Source organism: Lutzomyia longipalpis, chromosome 3 (assembly GCF_024334085.1).
Source record: "Lutzomyia longipalpis isolate SR_M1_2022 chromosome 3, ASM2433408v1".
In the NCBI taxonomy this organism is placed as follows: domain Eukaryota; kingdom Metazoa; phylum Arthropoda; class Insecta; order Diptera; family Psychodidae; genus Lutzomyia; species Lutzomyia longipalpis.
In genome coordinates, this window is record NC_074709.1 from 18,291,411 (window position 1) to 18,316,746 (window position 25,336).

Genomic DNA, 25,336 nt, shown 5'->3' on the forward strand with positions numbered 1-25,336 from the left:
TGCACATCACACAACACACACCACTTACACCCCCTAGGGGCACCTTGAAATCACACACGGCACCTAGACATGAGTTTTTGTGTGTGAGCTTTGCACAAAGAACGTGCCTTGCGTCCCCAAAAGTGGCATTGATGGTGAAATCAATCACGCCACACGATTGGGGCACAGAGTGAAAAATCACAATCACACGAGAAAAGTAAAATGTTTAATAAGAGGATTTTGAGGTGGATTTTTTTCTTATTGGTTGAACTTTTGTGACGCACAGAAAAGCACTTTTCTGCGGGTGAAAGAAAATCCCGCTTATTGTTGGGCACGGAGGGATGGTGCTCTTGAATGCCCATTAACAAATTTCTATATTCTCCCATCGGATAGATGAGGCAGAACCGGAAATTGAGTATATTCCCATCACGTCGACTCTCACAAAAATACGCGTCCACCGGAAAGTACCCCAACCACAAGCAAGGGAGGTTCTTTGCTACCCCATTACCAGCATCACGAGACCCATTGATATGTTCGGAGCTTTTCCCAAGGAGGTTAAGTCTTTTGTACCAACAGTCCCACCGGCACCACCTAGTCGAAAATCCAGTAGAATCAATTCAACGCTCAAGCTTTTCTCAGAGACAAAGGTAACATCCCCCAGAAGTCATCACGCCTCATGCTTTTCATCCACTACGACTACCTCCAAAGCTGGAAGGTCTAAATCCGCATCGGCCACGTACTCAGCCTCCACACTCAAGGAAGAGAAGAATCTAACCAATAGCACCCGGATTCAAGCAAATAAACAAATTAAAAGTTACTCAGCATCCATTTCACCAAGATCCTATTCAGCTGAAACAAGAAGATCCAGCCCAAGCCCTGTAGCTTTTGGTAGAAGTATCTCCAAAGAGAGAACATTTGCCGAAGAGAAGAAACGTCTCGAGGAAGCTCTTCCCCAGTGTCGTCGCCTTAAGTCTGTAACAACAAGAATTTTAAAGAAGAGCGACGTAACATCCCCTGATGCAGTGAAAAAAGCCATCCACAGCACCTTTCGAATTTCCACTGCAAAAGATAAGCCCGGAACAACAATTCAATCCAGTCGAAAGACTAAATTGGGAAATGCAGGAAACGTTGTTAAATCTTCAAGCCATCTCACAAGTAGTCGCACTACAACTGCCAAAGAGAAATCCGGCAGAACTTCCCTCGCTATTTCATCTACGAGCAGGACGCTTCATAAAACTCCCACGAACACTCGAAGTCGCTCTGTGGGAAAATCCGCAAACCCCACTGTAACTAAAACGCTGAAAACATCATCACTGAAAGCAACAAAAACCAATGGGAAATCAACATCAAATCTAAGTTTAGCCCGAACGAGTTCGACGTACTCAATCGACTCTACGAATTCAAAACGACGAGCTCCTTGTCGACCAACAACCATCACCAGATTCCCAATAAGTGAGAAGAAACCCAAAAAGAAGGAGCTCAAGAAGAAAGACGAAGAAATACAACATGGTCACGTTGAGAAGGAAATTGTAAAGTTCGAAGAAGCCTTCAAGGATGAAATTGAGAAGAAGCACCGAGAATTCCAGGATTCAATAAACAGATCCATCAGACAGCATTCTGATGCAATTAAGACGGACTGTTTCTTCCAAAACCTCTTTCTGAGGGACTTTGCTCATACCTCACTGCCAGTTACAACTGTTCAGTCGTCTGTTCTTGACAAAGTTCGCTTGTGGAATTCCTTGACTACCAAATCAGAACCGACCCTTCGTCGATCAAACTCCTATCTCATTCAAAAGCGTCCAGTTACTTCGTCTAAATTTAAAATTCAAGAACGAGAACATTTTCGCCAGTCTCGAAGTCTCAGCCCAGTTAGGGTTTTCCGTCCAGGACGCCTCGCTTATGAGCACATAAGCAAATTTGATTCATTCTATCAGCTCTCGGATGAGGAAGAAGAATTCGGGAGTTTAACAGAATTCAACTACAGCTACCAAGAGAGAAGCCGCAGCGAACCTCCAGGAAGTACAATCTTAACTGAAATTGTTCGTCCAAACTCCCCAGTTGTTATCCATGGCCACAGGAGCGCTGCGGAATGTAGAGAATCTTCCCGTAGCAGCACTAGATCTCCATCATGCCGTCGTATTCAAAGCTTCCGTTCGACAACACAGCAAACAACATCCGAGAAATGCCCAAAAACTGTAGCCAGAGCAAGGAGTCTCAACAGTGCTGACCGGAATCAAGCCAGAAGGGATTTTCTCAATGATCAGCTATCACACAGTTCATGCTCACTGAACATTCTTGAGAAGCACACCCCAGTTTGTAATCACAGAAAATCAGAGCGATTCCAAGAGCTAAATAAATTCTACTCAAACCTAGAACGGGTAGGACAGCTTGAGAGAGCAACTTCATCATCGGATCTACGACCAATTCGACGTCAAGAGGAAATTATTGATTTTGATCTGTGGAAGAAGATTCGAGCTCATGAAAAAGCCGAAAAGGAACTAAACTTCCTGGTTGGTAAATTGAAACAAGAGCAAAGAGACAAAGATCTACTCTTTCGTCCGAAAGATGTGGAAGATTTGCGATGGAAAGAGCATCTTGAGCCAGGATTAAGAATTAAGGAAAAATCCGTTGAAGATTTGAAGGAGTTATTCCAACAAAAAGCCAGTGAAGCCTTCCCCGACGAAGAGAAGCGTCAAGAAATTGAATCAACCAAGGATACTTACAAGCCTTTCTGGCGTGGAAACTCTGTTCTGGATCTTGCAACCAACATGGTTGTTAAATACAATCCAGGTGAAGTAAGAAGAATTCCACGACGTCAAGAAATGCGTGATGAAAAATGTTTTGGGCTCAGTCGAAAACTTGTTAGCACTTTAAGCAGAGATCAGGTGGCAAAGCTCAAGAATCAACTAAATGAGATCTACAGTTCAGGGCCAGGTGAGGGAAAGAAAGAGAGCAAATATGAAGAAATTTCTGAAAAGTACATCGTAACCGTTCCATCGTCCCCAGCTGCTGAGAAGAAGTCAACTCCATTGACTGTTCGAAGTCAGTCACTTGTTTCCCGAGAAGAACTTCTTACGCCTGTTCTGAAGCGTCATCAGGCACGAATAGCCTTGGACAAGGCTGAATCAATCAGTTCAATAAGTGAAGATAAAGTTTCCAAAGTTATTCATAAATTTGAAAATGTCGTTACAAAAACTGGAGAACGTAATCAGTTGACAGAGGTTGAGAAGAAACGCCTTTCTGCGTCATTTTGCCATGAAATAAAGGATCTTGTTGCTCAAAGAAGGCAGCGAATGGCTTCTCCATCGGTAGTTGCAGGAAAAGAAACAAGAGGAGCCATTGCAGCGGAGAGTGCAAAGGAAACTCTTCCAGGGAGGCCATACTACTCATTGGAGCTTACAGAAACAGTTCAATCAACATCTGATGGTGGCACCTTGAAGTCTTCTAAAGTCCAAACGAAGACTCTTCGTTCTGGTGATAAGAAGACAACACAGAAAATCGTTGTGAAAGAAGCTTCGCAACGTCCTGCTTCAAAGTGCGAGACCGAAAGTGGATCATCGGAAGCATCCAATCGTACGGTGATCTATCGAACTGGAGATGATATCAAAAATAAAATTCAGTATTTTGAGGAGAAAGAAAAAGACGATGCACCAGGAAGTATAATTTATCATGCTAGAGAAGACTCCTCGCCAGATGAAGAAGAAGTCATGAAAATTGTTGAGCAGAAAGTAAAGCAGCGACGGGCTGAAGCAGAAAAGAAACTTCAGCAGGAAATGAAGGCATCGCAATCCTTTACTGATTTAAGAGAAATATTTGGTGAAAAGACATCTGTGGTTAGCAGCTACAATTGCAAGAAATCTCGCTCAGTATCTCCGGCTAAGTCTCCAACAAAACGCCATACATCTCCTGAAAAATCCCTATCCAATACAGTGAGTATTGAGAGCGTCTCCTTGAGATCTCGAAGTATTTCTCCGGAGTACGATAGCTTGCAGCGATCCTACCTCAATATGGTCCACACGGGAGATGTTCAGAAGATGAGGAGTAAATTTGAGAGCTTAAGCATAAGCCCATCTCCTGTTGGGATGGTGCCAAAAAAACCACGGAGATTTCGAAGTGATCCAGATCTGTCGAAGTCTTTTTTAGGCGAACGGGGTGCAAGCCCCGTCAAAACTACGGTTCGAGATCATGAAATGGGTGACGTTTCGTGGATTACGCATAAGTTTGAGACAAAAAACGCCGCTGCCGTTGCAGAGAGAAGCCGGAGCCGCACCAGGAGAACTTCTTCTCCTATTCAAAAAGTTGCTTTCAGAAGGGATGATCGTCGCTTTATGCCGCACATTGACATAATCAGCAAGACGGCGTCTCTGAAGAAGGAAATTAAGCGGACAAGCTCAGTCAACGGAACCACCGACGCCCCAATCCGGCCAGGGGAAGTCGAAAAGATTCGCCATAAATTTGAGGAGCATCAGAATATGTCGCTCCTGGGTCAAATGTACACATCAGCCCCGGATATCACAGAACTCAAGGATATCTCATCCTACCTATCAGGCTCATGGGTGGCACATCGTTATCCCAAGCCTCAGGATAACGCCAGGTCGCCAAATGCAAAGAATATGTCCTCAACTGATGGTATTTCAGTGAAGAAACGCGATTCTCGACCTAGTTCAACATCTCCTCCACGTACCAAATCCCTTGCTGCCAAGATCCTACGACCTTTCTATGATGCCTTTGCCGATCAGAAATTCGATCCACTCATCCATAGACCCAAGTCACGCTACATTCCCGATATGAAGCGCGAAGCTGAGGTGCTTTGGGAGAAGATTCACGGAAACATCCGCAAACCGTCTGTGAAATTTCAAGGTGGACACACTTTTTACCTTAAAAATTCAAACACAAAATACACACAGAAAAAAACAACGAACTTCCCTTTCAGGCACAAACTATCAACACAGAATAGCACATCCTTCTTTTCATGAGAGCTTCCATATCAATATGTGTTCAAATTTTGAGGCTTTTTATATTTTTTGCATAAGGCAAAGTTCAAGCGGAAGGATTGTAAGTGGTTGAAAGTGTACAGAAATGGATCCATTTGGAGTCATTTTCATGACATTTCCGGCCGGAAGTGAGAACAATTTCGTTGAGTGATTCTGTAAATTTAAGGGAGAAAAAGTATTTGAGAGGAAATTTTATAACTTTGAATTTAAAATCCTTATTTCAAAGAATTTTTTTTATTATAAAATCGTCTTTATTATGATTTTTATAATTAACATGCGATGTTATGCTGTTTCTGCAATTTTTAAAAGGTTCTGTAAAATCATTTTTGAATAGAATAAGTTTTATTCCCCAGTTAAGATAGCTGAGAGCTTCATAACACTAAATTTGATAAAAGCTAATTGCCAAAAGATGTCGCTAATTTGAGATCAGAAACAACATCATACATAAAAGTTGATAAGAAATTATTAAATAGGAACTAAATTAAAATTAAATCTTAAGGAAAAATTTAATTGGTAAAAATGTTATTAATTGAAAATTTCTCCTAAACAATTATTTATTAGTTTTCCAGTAAAAAAAACGCCATCTATTGGCAAAATTAAATTAAGTATGAAGAATATTAATTTATTCATTACGCAAGATATATTTTTTATCTTCATAAATCAAACTTTTTTAAAACCATGAAATTCTCCAACAACAATCACTCAACTTAATCGTTAAACTATAAAAAGTTTTTTTTCTGTGCAGGAAAAACCATAATCTGCACGTATTAATATAACTTGAGGAATTATTTCAATAAGACCAAGATAAAACGAGAAAGTTGAAGAAATCTCTGAGATGTGAAAAGTTCTTAAGTGGTTTCCGTTGTCGGTTATAATCCATGTGGATTCCATCTCTTTGCCAACATTTTCTTCCTCAATCATCCTGTGATTGATGCGAATGGGGCAAGACGCTAAAATATTGATATGGAATCTTGTGATATTAATCTCACTTCTCCCAAAAACTTTAACCCTTTCGCCATTCCCTCAGGCGATTTATTTAGTTTCTCTCTCTCCCTTCAATTTTCCTCTCTTTCTCTCGTTCCAGGAAATATATAATTTCCACCTCTCCTTGCACTTTTATTTCCAAAATCTACTAACATCACCTTTTTATTCATTTTATGTGTATATTTATTTTCTGTTTTGCCTGTTTTTTTTTCTCTGTACTCCTTCCTCCCTCATTTTTGATGGATGTGTTTCCTGTGTAGAAAATGCCGTAGTTCCTCCACCTCCACCCCCCAAGGGAGTCTCACTCAATGGCAATCTACAGAGCCCAGGTAAGAAGAGACGTGTATAACGCCAAATTGCATTAACACTGCTAAGGTTTTTCCCATCGAACCCTCTGAGTTTTTCTCATTAAAAGAGGAAGAGTGAGAGAAAAAAATTGCTTCAGAGAAAAATGCGGGGATTTTCATTTTGTTACCTTAAAAAAAAAACATCACAAGGACTTAATCTCGTTATTTGTGGATTAAAAAGGAACGAATGGGAAATAATTTCCCTCTCATGGATATGCTATAGAGAAAATCATGGGGACAATATATAACCTAAAGCTTTTCTGCATGTCGCTTTGATGTACTCACGTGTGTGCCAAAGATGCAACACAACAAGAAAAAACTCCCACAATGTGCAAAAGAGGTGCTTTTCTCATACGAGACAGAAAAAAATACTCCCCCGCATGCCATTGTCCTGGCAATCACATCAAATGGGAAATCAATTTGTTCAATGTGCTTCCAAGTGAATGTGACGAATTCAATTAATTCAACACTATATGCAATGGACTGTGTGGTGCAATCTCGCGCCAAAGACAGTATGGGATTTTTTCTCACATCATGGCATTGAAGACAGAAAGAAACGTATATATACAATTAATTAGGTGTTGGAAGAGTGTATGAAAAAAAAAACGAAACATTTTCTTCTGTATACAATTGGGGAAAAAAGTGGGAGAAGCTTATGTTATTGTTAAGCATTCAGAGTCAGAAAAGCAGCGCTAGCCAAAACCTGGCTGACAATGAAGTCAATGCTTAGATTACGCCAAACGCTGTAAGAGAAAAGTATTGAAATTTAATTAATTGCTTTAATTTTGCGAGTGCTTTTATTAATTCAATAACTCAAGGAAAAAGCATAAGATTACCTTGTCTAGCAGTAGCCCGAATACTTCATTTTTAAAAGAAAGAAAAAACACAATAATGACGTCATTACTTGCATTTCTAGGCAAAGTTTTACTGGCTTTTCTCTGCTGATTATATTGGAAAATGAAAAATCTTTTTGGTGTTTTTTTGTTTCCTCCAGCAGCGAGAGATTTTTCCATATAGAAACGGATAGGCTCCTTTTCATCTTTCATTTGATTCCTTCCTTTTCCAGGGGCAGTAAATGAAATAGGCATAGATCTTTTAATCAGAAAAGTAGTCGTTTAATCGGAAATTCTTCTATTCAATCAAGAGCTGAGATTAGTTTAAATTTCGAATGTCTTTCTTTGATATTTTCTAGACTTTATGTTTCTATGCTCGGTTAGTGAGACATACATGTATTTTGTTTGTAGGGCCTAATGATGATTTTAAAAAAAATCGACACGTCGCTGAGGTACCATGATGTTTATTAGTTGGTGTTCCACTTCGTGGCCAACACCAAGTATTGTAATCGTCGGAAAAACCGACCTCCTCAGATCGGGCTCAAACTTGGTATGAGCACGTTTCAGACAACCCACATTCCAAAAATGGTGGTGGAAAAATTTTGTTCCGGCCGGCCTGCCGGCCGGTCGCCCAAACTTTGTCTTATAGCTCGAGAACGGTAACAGATAGAGACTTCGGGTTTGAAGTTTTCTATAGAAATGTGGGTGTAAAATTTCATTTTTTCGCATTTTCAAAATCCAAGATGGCCGCCATCCGCCATTTTGAACTACCGCCAACTACTTCCCTTATAGCTATAGGTCTGAAATTTTAGTATGTTGTAGAGCTCAGTGAGACGTTTTCATCGACAACTCATACTTGAAAATCGGTCAAGCCGTTTAGCAAATATGGCGACCTAAAGCAAAAAGTGTTTTTGCGATATAACTCGAGAACGGCTTGACCGATTTTGACCATCTTGGTATCAAATGAAAGGTTTCAAGAAGCCCTACAACTTTCTGGAACATTCTGAGTTTCAGAAATGACCACAAGAGGCGCTAAAATCAAAAACAAAAATTGCCTAACTTTAAGGGGCAATATCTCCGAATCCCCATTATCGATTTCTTTTAAATTTTGATATGTTGTAGCCTGAGTCAATATCTTTCACCAGTCCGAAAATGAAGAAAATCTATGTCGCCGTTTAGAAGAAATGACCATTTGAAAAATTCTTGAATTTGAAAAGTTCTAAGAACCATATCTCTTGAACGGCTTGTCCGATTTCGCTCAACTTGGTATCAAATTAAAGGTTTTACAATTCTCTACAACTTTCTAGAACATCAGAAACCTCTAGAACCATTTCTTGAGGACGAAAAATGCCAAAAACTGTTTTTGTAAAACAAAAAGCCGCCATTTTGTGTTCTAGAGGTGACCTTGAAAAGTATCTTAATATATCCCAAATTATAGACTGCTTTAATACCTTTTCAAAACTGGTCAAGAAATTTCTGTAGGTCTTATAGAACCAGAGATATGACCATTTTTATCCATAAAATTGCCGAATTTTACAATAAAATCAAATTTGTCTACTAATTCTGCTCACAAATCGCATTACAACGCATAAACAAACTTCTACACGTTGTGGGACACCAACTCTTATAACTGGACGCGTTATAATTGACTTTTTCTTTGACAGCGTTCGAAAAAAACACTTCATTAGTTGTAAAGTTTGTTATTTCGTGGCAAGATTTTTTTTTAAATTAATAAACTTTATTAAATTAATTATTAAATTAATAAACGGGGGGTGGGGAACCATTATGAGATGAATAAAATTAAATGAATTGTATAAAATTTCGCTTCTTCATCAGGCCCTCAAAACAAAGATATTAAAAACATCCATCTGTTTTTTTTAATCTTATAACAATTATTTTTTATAAACAATTTATGATCTATTTAGAAAATGAATCGCTACAAAATTTATAAAAAAAACTTCAATTTATTAAAAAAAAAAGTTATTTAGTATGAATATAAGGAAATCGCATGATCAGCTGGGTTCTCCCCAACGGTCGCTTGAAGGTGATGTTTTCTTTCGTGGTCGCCTCTTGCCTTTACCGCCGAAACCGCAAACTCAAAACAATCGTAAACCTAGAGAAAAAAAACGACACATTTTTTTAGTCTCAAGTGCAATTTGAACAGGTGTAGGTGGATTTCTTAACTCATTCTGCGAAATTTTTCCACATTTATCGAAATTTTTAAAATAAAATAGCGGATATTAATTTTTTCAAGTTTTTCGGGGGTGACGAGAGAAATGTAATGAAATCTGGAAAATCGGATAATGTGATAAAACGTGGCGCGGGGGTAGAGGCTTGGGAAAAATTGTGGGAAAACTTGTGAAATTTGAATAATTCATCAAGCAACGTCCATCATCATCTTGAATTTCTCTTACTCAATAATTCAACTGAGTCCGGTGCCCCGAATAAAATATTAGTGTGGTGGAAAAGAGAACGAGTGAACCTCTTTAATCCTCTTGGGATTTAGGCAAATTAAAAATAAATAATAAATTAACCCAGAGGAGGACAGATCCTCTGTATTTGCGCTCGTGTGTCGCATGAGAGAATATTTTATTTTGCACCCACTCTGTGGGTTTTGTGTCTGAAGAGCTCGCTGCTGGTGTACGAGGGCCCAGTGGGTGCTGTATTTGCTGTGTGATTAGCCACAGACGAGCAAAGGGGTGGTTGTGGGTGGCTAAAGGAGACAAAACTTGGGTTTTAATCTCATTAAGCTCCATACCGAAGAAGTGTAATCTCGTGTGAAGAGCCTCAGGGATGCGGATGGGGCCATAAAGTGACCAAGGAGTGCACAAGAAGGTGATTCGTGCACCTTCTTGAGGGGCCTTTGACTGTGCTCCGTGGGGGGATGGTTTATAAATTCAATTAGGTGACATCCAACTGTTGTGCCACCGACATCTCCTCCGACTTTTAAGTGCTTCGAAACCATTGAATTTTATTTGTCTTGACGTCAGTGCCGTTCACACGCTCATGGCGAAAAGGTGATAAAAATGCCCGATAAGACATTCCGCAGTCAAAAGCTCTCACTCTGATGTGCTGAAGTGAAGTGATATTGCACTTGAACACAAAAAAAGTATTTAAACACCCGTCAACGTGTTAAGTGCGCCAAAAAAAGTACTCCACCATCCACCAAACTCACGCCTCCCTTTTACAATAAACCCCCCAAAATTGTGTGATGATTATGCGTGCGAATAGCTAAACGTGACTAAAAGTGGTTGTGCTATAATAGGAATTTTGCATTTTGACTAAATGGGCGATCGATTGGGTATAACCAAGTCCTTTGGGTACATTATAACTCATGCAAATCCCGTCATATCCGATTACAATCACAACGATGTCACCGATGCGACCGACAGACCACCCACGCCACCCACACCCCCAAATGGCTTTGCCGGAGGACTCGCGATTCCCAGCGACTTTACAACTATGGCAGCTCTGCCAATTATCTACGGACCTCTACCGTACAGTTAGTATCTCACAACACCTCACATCTCTTCCCAAACCTCTTTTTGCCCCACTTCTCCACGACATTTTAATTGCCTTTTGAGAGTGAGAATCATATTTACCAAGAATCTTTTCTTTATACTCTCACAGCAGACACCCAGAGATGATATCACTGCGTAGTTTTCTGTGATGAGGTTTTATGTAGAAAATGGGAGTGAGATTTTCGTACATATTGTATATAGCAGTGTCATGCAATATACATTTTTTTCTACACGACATTATTACCTACGTTTAAGACAAAAAAGTATTATATGTATATTTTGATTAAAAGGGAAAGGATAATGTTTAGAAGAGGAGAGATAGCATTTTGTTTATCTCAAAGCTGATTTTTACAGGGACTTTTCGTGAATTATAAGTTGAAAAAAAATTTAAAGTTTTACTTAAAATGTTTTAGAAGACTTTAAACAAATTTATGGAGCTTTTTTTTAGAATCTCAATTTTATTATCTTATTAAACAAAAAATTAATTTCTAGACGATTTTTCATAACTTTATTCCTATCTTTAAATATTTAGAACCAAAGGAAACTAAAAGGAAAACCCATTTTTTGGAAAAAAATCTGTTTCAATAATTTTATTCAAAAGTAAAGAATCTAAGAAAATAAAAAAAAATTTATATAAAAAGCAACTTTAGAAATTTAATTGAAAATAAAATCTGAGTATAATCGAGCCAATATTTACTAAAATTTACTCAAAATACTCAACTAATATTTATTCAAACAATTTTTTTTCTGAAAATTTAAGACTTTCTTCTCCTTCAAAAGCTTAGAAAAAACTCAAAACATTATAAATTTCAGTGTCGTACTGATCTGGAAATGACCTATAAAAAGCTCTGCTTCATTAATAAATACGAAATTTACGGTTTTACCTAAACTCTTGAGTAAGTTTATTCCACTCTTCCTTGCCTAAAGCAGAAGATAGTTAACCCGCAAAATGTAGAAAAAATACTTTTTAGAGGTAAGCTTAAATAAGACATTATTTTAGCAAAAAAATCGATTTTGAAATTTTCGATTTTTCTTTGGTCTTCATCCTGTGGATTCCTTTTGTTATCGTTAAATGTCCAGGAACTATTAAGGCGTAATCCTGTACTGATTCTAACTCAATAAACAAAAAAACTATGCAAAATAAGGCATTTTGATCATTTTCAAAATAGTGCTTTGAAACGAAAACGTTCCATCGATCTTAATTTATTAAAATCTTACTTTGGAATTCAATAGCTTTTCTATCAATTTTATTAATTACATCTGCGGTTTATTAAATCTGTCCGAATTTGGCCACTTAGCTACATAAACATCCAAAACTCCCAACATTCAAATAAACATAATTTTATCTATTGATTTCACAACTCTGCACCGCAAACCGCGCGAACTAACTCAGTAGTTGAATAAGTTGGTGTAACAGGTGAAACACAAATGAAATGAGCATGAAACTTATAGAGTTCAATACTTTCTTCCGATTAGCAGCGTGAAAAGTGAAAATATTATATATAGACACCCGGCTAAAAAATTGGCGCTCTAATGCAAATTATAATGAGATTTTTGGTGAAAATTCACTTTTAATTTCCAAATATCACACGCTCTTACGCGATCTTTACGCGTCTTTTTTTATTGCTTTCTCAAAACGTGTTTCCCATGGAAGGAAAAGTGAAAATATATATTGATCTTTTCACAACTTTTGCCTTATCATTAATTTATGTTTTATGCTGATGCATAAATCGTGTGATGAGTGTGTGTGTGTGGAGTTTTTGAAATGACTTTCACCCCGTGTGCGGTAACTTTTGGACGAGTTGCTAAAACAAAAAAAAGGGGGTCAATCAATTTTTATTGTCTCAAGAAGGGCAGCAGGGGACAGAGAATGTGCCAACTTTTAGGGAACCCCTCTGGATGGAAGCCTCTCTTCGACATAATAAAAATAATTTTATTGCACACTAACGATTTCTCTAATATTCAGTGGGAGGATGGCTTTGCTTGCTTGGTAGATAATATGGGATGATTATGTGTGCTCCCATAGCCATCATAATATTCGTCCGAGTGAGAAAGAGAGATGAAGATTTATAGGGTATCGTAAAAGAGATTGCAAAGACGAGACTTCTTTTTTATCAAATGGAGCAAAATATACGCGCGCAAATGCTCGCACAAAACAATCTTCAGTGTAGTCTCTGTAAATCAATTGTCTCGTCGGGACTTTCTTCTGAGTATGTCCATATCAAGTTCTCCAGCAGCGCACTTGCCTCGTGAACACTCACTTTGTCGGCGAATTAAATTGAAATTAAATACAAATAAAAGAAAATTGAGGCGCCTCGTTTTACTGCAAGAGTACCCTATATTACATCTCTAATCCTCGCTAAGAGTGTGTCGAAAGCGTGCAAAAGCTTCCTTCTCTATGGAGCTTTTCACCACTTGCTTTGTAAATTGCACAAAACAAGAAGGAATAGAGAACAAGATACAGTCACAAGAAAATGGCAAATAAGGCAAAGTAAGAGAGAGAAATGCAAGAACTAAAAAAAAGAAAATATACACGCAATGAGATGAACGAGTCAATTAGCATAAAGAAGAACATTCTCTTATATGTGCGATTGTTTGTGGCAACTCTCGCAGAAAACTCTGGAGAATTTATTTGGCATTCAGCACTCTAATTGATCGCGAGAGACACTTCTTATTCTCATAGATTAGAATGCACTTTCAATTGAATTTATTCCACAATTTCTTTGATGTGGAACGTGGGGGAATGAAATTTGCATGAAAATCCACATAAAGGGATTATATGTGGAGAATTACTAGGAGTTTGCAAGTTTGTTGGCTAAGAAAAGGAATCTCTTGGAGATTTTAGTGCAAGGAAAGCGTTTTTGGCACAGAAGGGTGAAAAACTATTGCTTTCTTGGGTAGTGTTCGTTTAAAATTGGCAGTATTAGTAATCAAGGGGCTTCGTGGGAACCTGGCGTCTCCACTGTAGATAAAAAATAATCTTTAATAATAATTTAACTTGAATGTTTAGGATCTTTTAAAAATTTTCGTGAAATCCAACTTAAAAATTATTTAGAAAAATTAAATTTTAATTTAAATCTCAATTAAAATGCTTTAAATTTTACGTTATTACTTTAAAGTACTTTAAATTGCTTAAAATTACGTTATAAGTTCTAAAACTCTCCCTTTAGATGATATTATAAACTTTTTGCACCATTTTTATGCTCTCAAAGTTAACAAATAAAATTATCTGACCTTACAAAATCTAATACAATTGGAAAATCGGATTAAGTTACTACCCGGCGCCTCCACTATTGTTACAAATTAGTAAATAGAAGTAGAGATAGTTCTATGACAGATCTTATGATTTTATAGCATAATTGAATAACATTGCTACATACTTATTAGTTACAGTGGAGACGCCTGGTATTTACTAAAAAAAATTTCTTTATTTTCTGAATAACTTCTGAATACAATATATAGGTCCCGACTAATAAGTGTTTAAGTCACAAATTATAGATAATTTTTACCCGCAATGGAGGCGCCTGGTATATTACAAACCTGATTAAACTGGTAAACCTTTAATGGAAACTAATTTTGAATAGATTGTATAAATAAAAAATTGACACTGTGGAGAATTTTGTTGTTCTCAGAGCACGAGTGTCCACAAGCTATTAAGCAAAAAATTCCCACTAAACTCACACCCTCACTGTGTGGCTTAGAGCTAAATAATAACCGCATTGTACGATAACCTTTTGCAAACAAATCTTCCTCGCAATGTGCGCGAAATTTACGTCAAAATATGAATTTTATGAGGTCAGGGGCACGAAGCTGAGAATTTTGAAATCAGAAAATTACCATAAAGCACGTTTTCAAGCGTTCTCCCGGCATAATTGGACGTTCACGTTGCCTAAAAAGCATTCACCTATGTGATTTACTGTCCATTCGGACATGGGAAGCGCGAGGTTCATGAAGTGTGCAAAAGATGCGCACGGAGATGTTTTGTAAATTGAATCAATTGACGGTGAAAATAATTGATCATTTTGAAGGAATAATTGGTCATTGTGAGGGGAAAAAAACGGTGGCGGTGAGAGTAAATTGCGTTGTCACTCTAATTGGGGATTAGATCGCGATCTTCACATGATCTACAAATTGCAATTGCCAATACTTCCACGGCAAGTGCTTCATTTTGTCTCTCTTTCTTGCCCTTTTATCAGCGATCTCGTGGTGATCACACACGTGAGACTTTCTGTGATTTCCGAAGAAAGATTTGTTGAACCGCGCAAGGGGGGGAATGTGATCACATGCGCGGGGCAGGGGGGCGGGGATCTGGTGTGACGAGAAAGAGAGAATGAGATGGAGTAAGAAAAAAAAAATCGCGCGCCATACATAAATTTCACTTCATTCAACATTATGTTGCGCGAATGAGGCTGGAGAAGGAGACAACGCGAGCTCTCTAGCATTTTGTACGGCGTAGATGCGATCTCCGAGCGTGGAGATTCAGTCGCACCAGCCACATCGTCTTGACTAGGTCGTGTCGTGCGCTGTTCCAAAACTTCGAGAGATCGCAAAACTGAGAAAAAGATCAACAAACGCGCGCCTCTGCCCGCGAGCTCCATCGCGCGAGAACGTTAATAAAAAAAAAAAGTGATCAGTGTGCTACACTCACTGCCGTTAGTTTCTGTGTCATTGGAGACGATTCATTGATTCGATCGTCTTTTTTTTGCTCGCTACAGCAGAATTCTCAATGCTTTGCGCCAATTTGTTCATATGCGAGTGTTTGTGACCCCCTGAAGGACTTTGATCATCACACGATCCACCAAGATGATGGGTTAGACGCAAAATATACCTACATATTTACATACCTATCTATCGTACCTCGCATATAGAATTCTTCTAGCCCAACCTCCGTGCGCTAAATCATGCGAACTCAACCCAATCCCCGGAAATGCAAAACCTTCCGCGACCGCCAGAACATTGCTATGTACAATAATCTCGTGGAAGAGTTTTGCTTATTATTATGAAATTAATTATGTTCCTCTCTCCACGCTTTGCTTCACAATTGCGACAATTGTTTGTGAAATTAAACACAAATACATGCACGAAACTCTCCCGGGGTATATAAATTTCATCTCCAAGACGTTAATTACTCTGCCACGGGATTTACAGCACTTTTTTCGACACAAAGTTAAACACAGAACGCGATATGACTTCTCTTCCCACTCAATGGGGTGATTAACTTCGTGTCAAAGAGGCAAAATTCAGCGGAAGTTGAATCTCTTTTTGTTCAGGGGGCACGCTATGTGCAATTGTTTCGGGGCAGAAAAGAGTTAGAGTGGAAACAAATTTTTGGAAGAAATGATAATTTGTTGATTTTTTTTCGGAGCACTAAAGAGAGGCTTTTATAGAGTTGTGGCACAAAGAGTGGAGCATATTTTTTTTGAGTGAACTTGAAATTAGATGAGAAAAAATTACTACATATTTGGAAAGAAAAAAAGCAGATCAAACCACGCCCACTTTTGAGCTAATTCATAACGATTTAAGATTAATAATTTAAACTATAAATTTAAAGCTTATATTAAAAAATTTTGATAACTTAGAAAGGGTTATTGATAATGAAAAATAAACTATAATAGCTATCTGAAAATGTTAAAACAAATTGATTAAATAATTTTATGTTAAGTGAATCATAAAACACACCCTACGAGCTTTAGTTAAGTTACATGAAAGCTTACGAATGATAACACAGTTAAACAGAATGATATAACAGTTAAATCAGAGTAATATAAATGATTTTTAATAATTTTTCATATTTCAAGTTTATGCCTAATAAACATTTTTTGGTTGTTTATTTTATTTTTTAGTTTTTCCATTAATTATTTTGCTTAACAGTACAAAGAAAAAGAAAAAAAAACAAACAGAAAACTATTTTTAGAGTTGTTCTACCTCACTGCTTATTTTTTTCTCAAATTACGTTAAAAATATTTGATTTTTTATATTTTTTTTTTTTCATAATTTTTTTTAATCTTATACATTTTAAATTAGTTCCTAATATAAATTAAACAAAAATAATTATAATAAATTAGAATCAAAAACAATCTCTATTTAAAACTTATTTTTGCAAAAATTTTAGATTTCAAATTAAAGAATATTTTTTTTATTAATTTATTTTAAAAAATCGACATGCCTAATTAAGGAACCTTACAAAATTTTAATAATTGAATTTGTCATTCTATTAAAAGTTAGTTTTTAGGTATTTTCATAGAGAAACTTAAATTACGAGTTTTTCTTTGTCTTAAAATAATCCTTTTTTTCTATTTTTAAGAAATTATCATTTAAGAATAAATAAAAATTTGATGTCGCAAATTTTTAAAGTTACCCAGCTATATATCTTAGTCAATAAACTCCTCATTTTAATTGAAATTTTTTCATTTTCATATTTTCTTTAATCTATTTTGATACTTTCTTGCATTCTAAATTAAAATATTCTTCATATAAATTGCGAAGGTAAATTTTCTTCTATACTCAGTTCTTTGCGTTTCTCTGAGACTTTTCTCATAATCCGATGTTTTACACAATAAAATATATCTACTCCAACTATGCGCCTTTTTTGTTTACGATTTGACGAACTTTAAATCGCATTTTATGATTTTACTGGAAATTGTTGTGAACTTTTCTTCGCGTACTACGTGCAAGCAAATACCTCTTCATATTACACTTTAATGGGACTCTTGAAGTTTCTTCCACCCAGCATTGATTCACATTGTTGCTGTTGAGCAAAGAAAATCCGAGGAGAACCTTCAGTTTTTCCGCGCGAGCAAATATGGCCAATGTTTTGTCGCTTCTCTCTCACTGGGCCTTTTTTATCTCCTCTAAATCATTGGCATCAGCAATGCAGAGTGCTCGTTTATTTTATGGACTTTAATTTATTTTGATTTCTCTGCATTCGTGGTGGGAATATTTTGCCAATGATAAATTTTGAGAGGTCAAAATAATGCTATTTATCAGGCAATTTTTGTAAATGGATATTCTGTTTTTTTTTTTTTGCCCCCGAAGAATCACCGCGTCGGTACGTGGAGACAGACGTAAACATCCACTATCGCAGCCCGATTCGCTATGAGTTCAAAGATCCAATTCCGGAGGAGGAACTGGCGAGGCGTCAAGCGGAAACGATGAAGAAGCTGTACCAGGAGGAGAGGCGCAGGAAGTATCTGCAGGAATTGCAGGATATGAGCAATCGTCGTCACACGGATACGCATCCAAATCAGAAGTCTCCAGTACCGCTCAATAGATTCGACGATTTTCTAGATGAGGACTACCACAAGCAACTCCTACCTAGGACTGTTGCAAGAGCACTTTTCAACTTCCAGGGCCAATCTGCAAGGTAAGCATGAAAGTTCGACTACATAAATCTATTTTATAAAAATCCTTCTAACGACTTTTTCTTGCTCTTCCTAAAGGGAACTTTCTTTCAAGAAAGGCGACATCATCTACATAAGACGCCAAATCGATAGGAACTGGTATGAGGGGGAGCACAACGCTATGCTGGGCCTATTGCCGGTCAACTATGTCGAGGTAAAAATTTAATTTTTAATCTTTTTCTGTAAATTTTTATGAATTTTATTTTATGGCTACTTTTAAAAATCTAAGAAAAAGATATTAGGTATTTTTTTTATTAGAACTAAAAATTTCCTCACATTCAGCATTAAATCATTAATTTTCTGTATCGTAGACTTTAATTTAAGAAAACGCTCTTAATCTCCCTTATCTTGGCGAAAAACAATCCCTTAAAGAAAATTATTTCTTCATTTTTCCAATAAATCTTTCCCGAAGCGGAAGCTTTTGAGCTTACGCGAGAGGCGTCGTTTCCTTTAAATCTTGCTCAGTAGTGTTATTAAAAAGCCGTCAAGACACCCCCTCCCCCGGACTAAGTGTTGGAGATGAGTCCAGGATGAAAAGAGGATTGTGAGACTTGATTGGAAAATCTTTCTATGGAATAAGAAGAAAAAACTATTATGAGAAAAATGTCATTGTAGATTGTGAAAAATGTGCCATGGGGTTTGATTTCCATTTCACTTAACTTCTTTTAATTTATGCATAGATATCCATTGAAAATGATGAAAGAATCCTTTTATGAGGAAGGAATACAAATTCAACATTGAAGGAAAATACTTCAAAGGATTTTCCAGCACATTTCTTATTTCACAATCTTATTGATTATTTTATTAACACACGAATAAGCATACATATTTGCTACTTTGTAAAAAAAAATCTTCTTTTTGACATTTATAATTTATTAAAAAAAATCCTGATTCTGATAAATATCTTAAATTAGTTTAATTAAGCATAATTGGAGAATAATGGTTTAATCTGGATTTCCATAAAACACAAAAAATCATTGAATTAATATATTTTCATAAATTCGAACCAATTCAGTTAAAAACAGAATTTATGAACTTTAAAATTAAAGGAGTTTACTCACTTTTGCATGGGAAAATTTTCGATTCGAAGAAACAATTCAGGAAACGATTAATTTTGTAGGGGAGGGCGGGGCTAATAAAGTCACTTAAGGGTTTGGAAAAAGCCAAAAATATCATATTTCCTAGCAAGATAGAACAAAATGATCTGAGAAAGAGTTATAGGGCAGTAAATTTCCTAAAGAAATGAGCAATACATTTCGCTTTATCTATTTGGGAAATATTATATTTTGAGCTTTTTCTAAACCCTTAAGTGACTTTTTTAACCCCGCTCTCCCCTATAATTAATCGTTTTGATCTAAAAAGAATAAGAAATCGCCAAAGAGACTTCCAAATTTCCAATAAAATGGTTGTGAAAAGTCGTAAAATATTTGTTCAAAATACAAACAATGACGTCAGTTTCTCATTTTTTTTATCTCTTAATGCACGAAAGATTTCTTCTGATGCTTCGTTGATGATTTTGTAATTTCTAACAATGAATCTCTACTTCACATAGGGAAACATGGCCCAATTCCGACCTCCTTCGACCTTTTTCAATCCGCTATTACTACAAAGTGATAAAACTTTAAATGTATTAAGTTATGGGAGTAAAAAGAGCATTAAATGGGCTTTAAAATGGTACCAAATTTAAGAATATTGCTTTTTGTTTTATACCATTTTTTCACATTCTGCGCGGACCTTTGGAGGTCGGAATTGGGCCACGTTCTCCTATACATTAAAAGAGATAAAAAAAATACAAAAGTGACGTCATTCTTTCAATTTTTCGTCAAATTTTAACCGAATATTCCCTATTGATGTCAATTGAAAATGGGAAGTTTCTATTGCGATTTCATATTAATTTTTTTCATCCTTTACAAGACTAACCGAGTCTAGATTGTTCTTTCAAAAGAAGAATTTTCCTTTGCAACTGTAACTAAACTGTTTTCAAGAATATTGACTGAGAATTTACTTTTCTAGCTTTTCTAGATTATTTAACAAAAAAAATGTCTAACTTCAGGAATATTTCAAACAAACTTTTCATCAAATTTTAGTTAAGTATGTAGTTTAAGGAAAAAATCTTATTATTTGAGGAAAATTCCTTTTCCAATTTAGACATAAATTATATAGAAATGTTCCATGCTAAATGTTTCCACATCCAAAACATTGTTCAACATAAACAAAGCACGATACGTAGTTATTCTAAATTAATCTTGCATTCACAGACTTGAATTTCTCAACCCCCTTTCCGTGATTCGACTTACAAAATTCTTCTCAACATTTTAAGGAAAAAAATATTTATTTCCCCGCATGATTATAATTTTTTTCTCCATAAAATGATGGGCGATTCTTTTATGCGGCAGGTTAAGATATTTTCCCGCATTTGCAAAATGTTTCAACAATGCGAGAAATTGCATAAGAGATTGAGAAGATTGAGAGGAAGGGTTCACATGGCGCAGAAAAATACTAAAAACAATTACTTGTCTATGAATTTGAAATGAAAAGTAATTGCGTGATGATCTTCCTCGCGATGATGTTTGCGTATGTTACAAAGATCGCGCGCGCCGAGTGAAATTTATTGGCCTTTACGTATGTAGCAAAAATCGAGGAAATGTTGTTTAACAAAAAGTTATTCGAGTTTAATTTATTAATTTGGGGACTTGCTTGGAGAGAAATGATCTGAGGTGCAAATTTTCACCTGTGAGACCCCTGAAGTTGTAATTGCAAGATCGCACGGGGCAAACTCACTGTGCGCGGAGAAATCCTCAAGAGTCTCATGAGAGATGATTGAGCGTGTCAGATCAGTTGGGGTCACAAGAAGCGTCCAAGGCGGTGTGTGTGTGGCTCCAAATGAAAGTCCAACGCACCGAAAGCGATAACAACTTTCTCTGTCTCGTGTCTTTGCAGATAATATCCAAAGACGGTGTTCGGTGCCCGCCGAAGCCCAAGCCAGCAGAGGGTCAAGCGAGAGCCAAGTACAACTTCAATGCCCAGAGTGCGATTGAGTTGTCGCTGAACAAGGGGGAGCTGGTCAAGCTGACACGGCGTGTCGATGATAATTGGTTCGAGGGGCGCGTTGCCAATCGAAAGGGCATCTTCCCCGTGGCCTATGTGGAGGTTCTCACGGACATTGGATCGGAGGATGCACACATGGTGCTGAGTAAGCCCGTGGGCTCGCCGGCAGCGCACTCCCTCATCACACCCACGCAGGAAATCACACCGTACACACGCGAGACGCGCTTTGAGCTCGAAGCGCCCGTTGTGGGCGAGAACGGCGTCATACGCGAAATGAAGACGGTGAAGAAGACGGAGGTGCTGCACGTGGATACCAATTCTGATCCCATACCGTAAGTTGAGATGATTGATTAATTTCATAGGGAGGAATCTAAAAATAACTAATTGGGACTTTTCCTTAAAGCACTTCAAGATTATAAATTTTCAAAAGATTTAATGTCTCTGGAAAATTCGCTATTTGTTATGTGAATTTAATTTTAATATTTTGATTCAATTTTCTTTTATTTAAAAGAAAAGAGCACAAAAATCATTTTTTAGCTTGAAATAGAGGAAAATTTTAGCTTTTTTATTAAAGAAAATTTTCCCTTCTTTCTCAGAAATAGGAGATTTTTTAAAGGATGAAAACATGGGAAAATGGTTTATTCGCTCAAAAAATTCTTAAATGAGTTTATTCATTTTAAGCTTCTCTTGGCATTTAACATGGCAAGAAAGAGAGAGATAGAGAATTATTTAAGTATCCGGGAAAGCTAAAAAAAATTTCAACCATGCTTTTTTTTTATAACTAAACTCAGTTTCGAAAATATAGAAAAGATTTTATTCTTTATTTAACTTCAATTTTCGTTCTTTGTATATGAAGCAAATGCATCATTGATCTACTGCTGATCATTTTTTTATAATTTGTTTTTTTGTCAGTTTCTCCACAACGAGAACAAATGCATTGACAATATTAAAATAAATCCCATTTTAACCAATTTTAACTTAAGAAAATCCAGAAAAGTAGGGGAGAGCGGGGTTAAAAAAGTCACTAAAGGGTCTAGAAAAAGCTCAAAATATAATATTTCCCAAACAGATAAAGCGACATGTATAGCTCATTTCTTTAGGAAATTTACTGCCCTACAACTCTTTCTCAGATCATTTTGTTCTATCTAGCTAGGAAATATGATATTTTCGGCTTTTTCCAAACCCTTAAGTGACTTTATTAGCCCCGCCCTCCCCTAATAGAAAATATATCATTATTCAGAGCATATGCTTCACACAAAAAAACTGATACGAAGTGCAACATGAGCGTGGCTTTCGCATTTTTTTTGTGAATTTTAATGAAAATTGGAAGATCGTTTTAGTTTTCCTGATAAGTTTAAAGGTTTTTAATAATATTTTTCTTGTCTGACTTTTTTACTTTCAAATGATAGTGGTAAAAGACTAACCTAAAATGAATAAAGTTCTATTTAAAATAAATTCTCTTTGAAAATATTTTTTAAATAAATTGTATACCTAGTTCTAAATTTTTAATTTTTTACCCTCAAAATTCTTTTAAAAAAATTCATTCTTCTTTGGACATTCTAATGGAAAAATCAAAAGAAAATTTGCCTCTAATTCCTTTAGTTTTCCTCTAAATTTTCTCAAAAGGATATGCAGGATAAAGTTAATAATTTTAACTCAGATTTGTACAGGCATTTTGCGGAGTCCTTGCGGAATATGATTTCAAAATTGTCTAGAAAATTTAATTTTCAACCAAACTTCTTAAAATTTCGTGTAAAAAGTTCTAAAAACTTTTTTTAACTAATTAATTTGACTTTTTTTTTGAAAACAAAAGCTTTTTATGAAATTAAAATACATTCAAAATCAACGAAGTACCTTTTTTCTTAAATGTAGTACAATGAACTGATATGGATTAACACCTTTAAAATTAAAGAATTCCTATGTTTTTTTGCATTATTTTAATGAAATTCCATCAACACATTAAATTTTTCTCAAATTATTCTAGAGTTTAACTCATAAGAAAAAAAATTAAATGCATGAAATCCGTCCAAACAATTATGGGACATCCTTTTAAAATTATTTTTAATTAATTTCCAGCTACCGTGCTCTCTACAAATACCGCCCACAGAATCCAGATGAAATGGAAATGGAGGAAGGAGACATTGTGTATGTGCTGGAAAAGTGCGATGACGGCTGGTTTGTGGGCACATCCCAGCGGACAGGATGCTTCGGAACCTTCCCGGGGAACTATGTAGAGAAATTATAGAGAAACCAAAAGTAACATCCACCCCTGTCCCCTCCTGTGTGCCTCACTAGGGCATCGAAATCGTGCGCCACACTTCATCTTGCGGTCCCATTTCTTGCCCTTGCCTTTTGTCTTTAAATTTTGTGTTCTAAAGTGGTGCAAAAAAAAATCAACAAAAAGTGTCTAACACTTAATAATTCATTTATTTTTGTTCTCTAAAATGTTCTTCTTTAGTTTATTTTATTATTTTGCGCACATGAAACACCTTTAAGAAATCTCGGATTAATTTGGGAGCTTCTTCTTGAAGGATTTCTCAATAATTTCAATGAAAAAATTCATTTTTTTCTTCAGAACATTATGTGGATAACTAGTCATTGATTCCCAAAAATTTTTAACATCACCCAAACATCTCTGATAGCGCCTATATTATTTTGTTTGTTTTTTATCATTTATAAAATAAAAAAAAAAACCTCTGAGAGAGATTTGTTGTCAAATAGAGAGATATATATATTTTTTACTCTTAATAATAAAAAAGAATATTTTTCTGCCTTTTTTTTCTCTTTAAGGTCGTACAATTAACAACTTATCCCAAATTTTGCCAGTTGTGGATGTTTTCAAATGAAAAAATCTTTTAGTGTAGCTGATAAATAGTTAAAACAAAAAACGTGTTAGAAGCCAACGTTCGAGCCATTTCAACTCAAAAAGTGCTAAAATTTTTCAACAAGATCCAGATTTATAAAGTAAAAACTCAATACGATATTAAATACTTTTTCTTTTTTGAATAAATGTGCCTTTAGATGAGGGAATAAATTCACAAACCGAATTGAAAACTCTTATTTAGTAGAATATTAATGAAGTAAGTTCAGCTGAAAAAAAAAGAATCTTTGCAAAGATAAAAAAAACTTAATACAAGTTATTTACAAAATGCCACAGTGTTTTTCTCACGTGTCTTTAGGGAGATTTTAAGGAGCTCTTTCTATTAATACTGAAAATATATTTGCTCTTTAATCTCCGTATCAAGTTATATTTTATTTTTCACTTTGAAAGAAAAAATCAATTTTTGCAAATTTTCTTACAATGATCTTTTACTAATTATTAAACAAAAAAATGTATGGTAATCATATTGAAAAAAAAAACTTGTCAAAAAGAATTGTAACACATTTTATTCACCGTGAAAATAAATTGTACTTGAAATTTAATTAAAACAAAAATGTTTTTATTTCTGGGAATAATAAACAAAAATTATTCATTACCTAATTAATTGGAATAAATGATGTGGGAAAAGTCATACCGGAGTGTTGAAAAATTACTCTTCAATCCGATAATAAATCCTATTTAAAAAGTTCTTGAGCTTTCAAATGAAATTCAAATGAAAGTAATTTCTACTTATTTTGCATAATCAATATTTCTTTAATATTTTTTTTTTCTGTAAAATATCTTGATTTTTTATATAAAAAAGGTTTTTTTTTTACTTTTTTTAAGACAAAAAAGTCTCCAAAACTCCATTTACCCACTCTTTACGATCGAAGTGTCTTTGATAATTAGTTAAGACACATTCTATGATCATAATGTCGATGTTTTATTTATTTTTTTTTTTAATTTTTTGTGTACTTGTGGGTATGAAATGTTTTATTTTTCTCAAGAAATGTAATTAAAACAATTAATGATTTTACTGTATTGTGCTTTCCACTTGTTTCTTTTTCTACATTAAAACATCGAGTCGAAGCGCAAATTATTTTTCTGTTGCGTATACGTCAAAGGAAACAAGCTAAAAAATAACGTCGATTTATCATTTTGGTTTCTCTTTAGATAGTCTACAAATTTCTATGTTTACGTCTCTGATAAAACATCGAATATGCTTCAATGTGAGTCTTCGATATTCTATGAAATATTGGGAACATTCCAAAACATTAAATTATTCGATGTTTCAATAGTTTCTCCACACGTGCTTGCCTCCACTAAATCCTACATTTTGCGTCTCGGATAAAACATCGAAAAGAATTTTA

General features: G+C 35.6%; 3 protein-coding genes across 50 annotated transcripts in view; 1 reads left to right on the forward strand and 2 right to left on the reverse strand.

Moving 5' to 3' along the window:
- Positions 1-24,541, forward strand: part of LOC129792352 (sorbin and SH3 domain-containing protein 1) — a 102,888-nt gene extending 78,347 nt beyond the window's left edge. For 14 of the 48 annotated variants that reach the window (XM_055831274.1, XM_055831276.1, XM_055831289.1 and 11 more), the window contains one exon: positions 373-6,084. In XM_055831274.1, coding sequence (XP_055687249.1) covers positions 373-4,955 — 4,583 coding nt within the window. In that variant the 3' untranslated portion in view covers positions 4,956-6,084. Of the gene's footprint in view, positions 1-372; positions 6,085-6,217; positions 6,287-9,198; positions 15,469-17,693; positions 18,022-18,097; positions 18,213-20,998; positions 21,439-23,182 lie in introns of those variants that run through there. The other 34 variants (XM_055831279.1, XM_055831281.1, XM_055831282.1 and 31 more) reach the window with 7 other exon arrangements.
- The window catches only part of LOC129792365 (transient receptor potential cation channel subfamily A member 1), a 1,125,827-nt gene that overhangs the window by 429,991 nt on the left and 670,500 nt on the right, over positions 1-25,336 (reverse strand). The gene's annotated exons all lie outside the window — the stretch shown is intronic.
- Positions 1-25,336, reverse strand: part of LOC129792430 (PIH1 domain-containing protein 2) — a 927,269-nt gene that overhangs the window by 429,991 nt on the left and 471,942 nt on the right. The gene's annotated exons all lie outside the window — the stretch shown is intronic.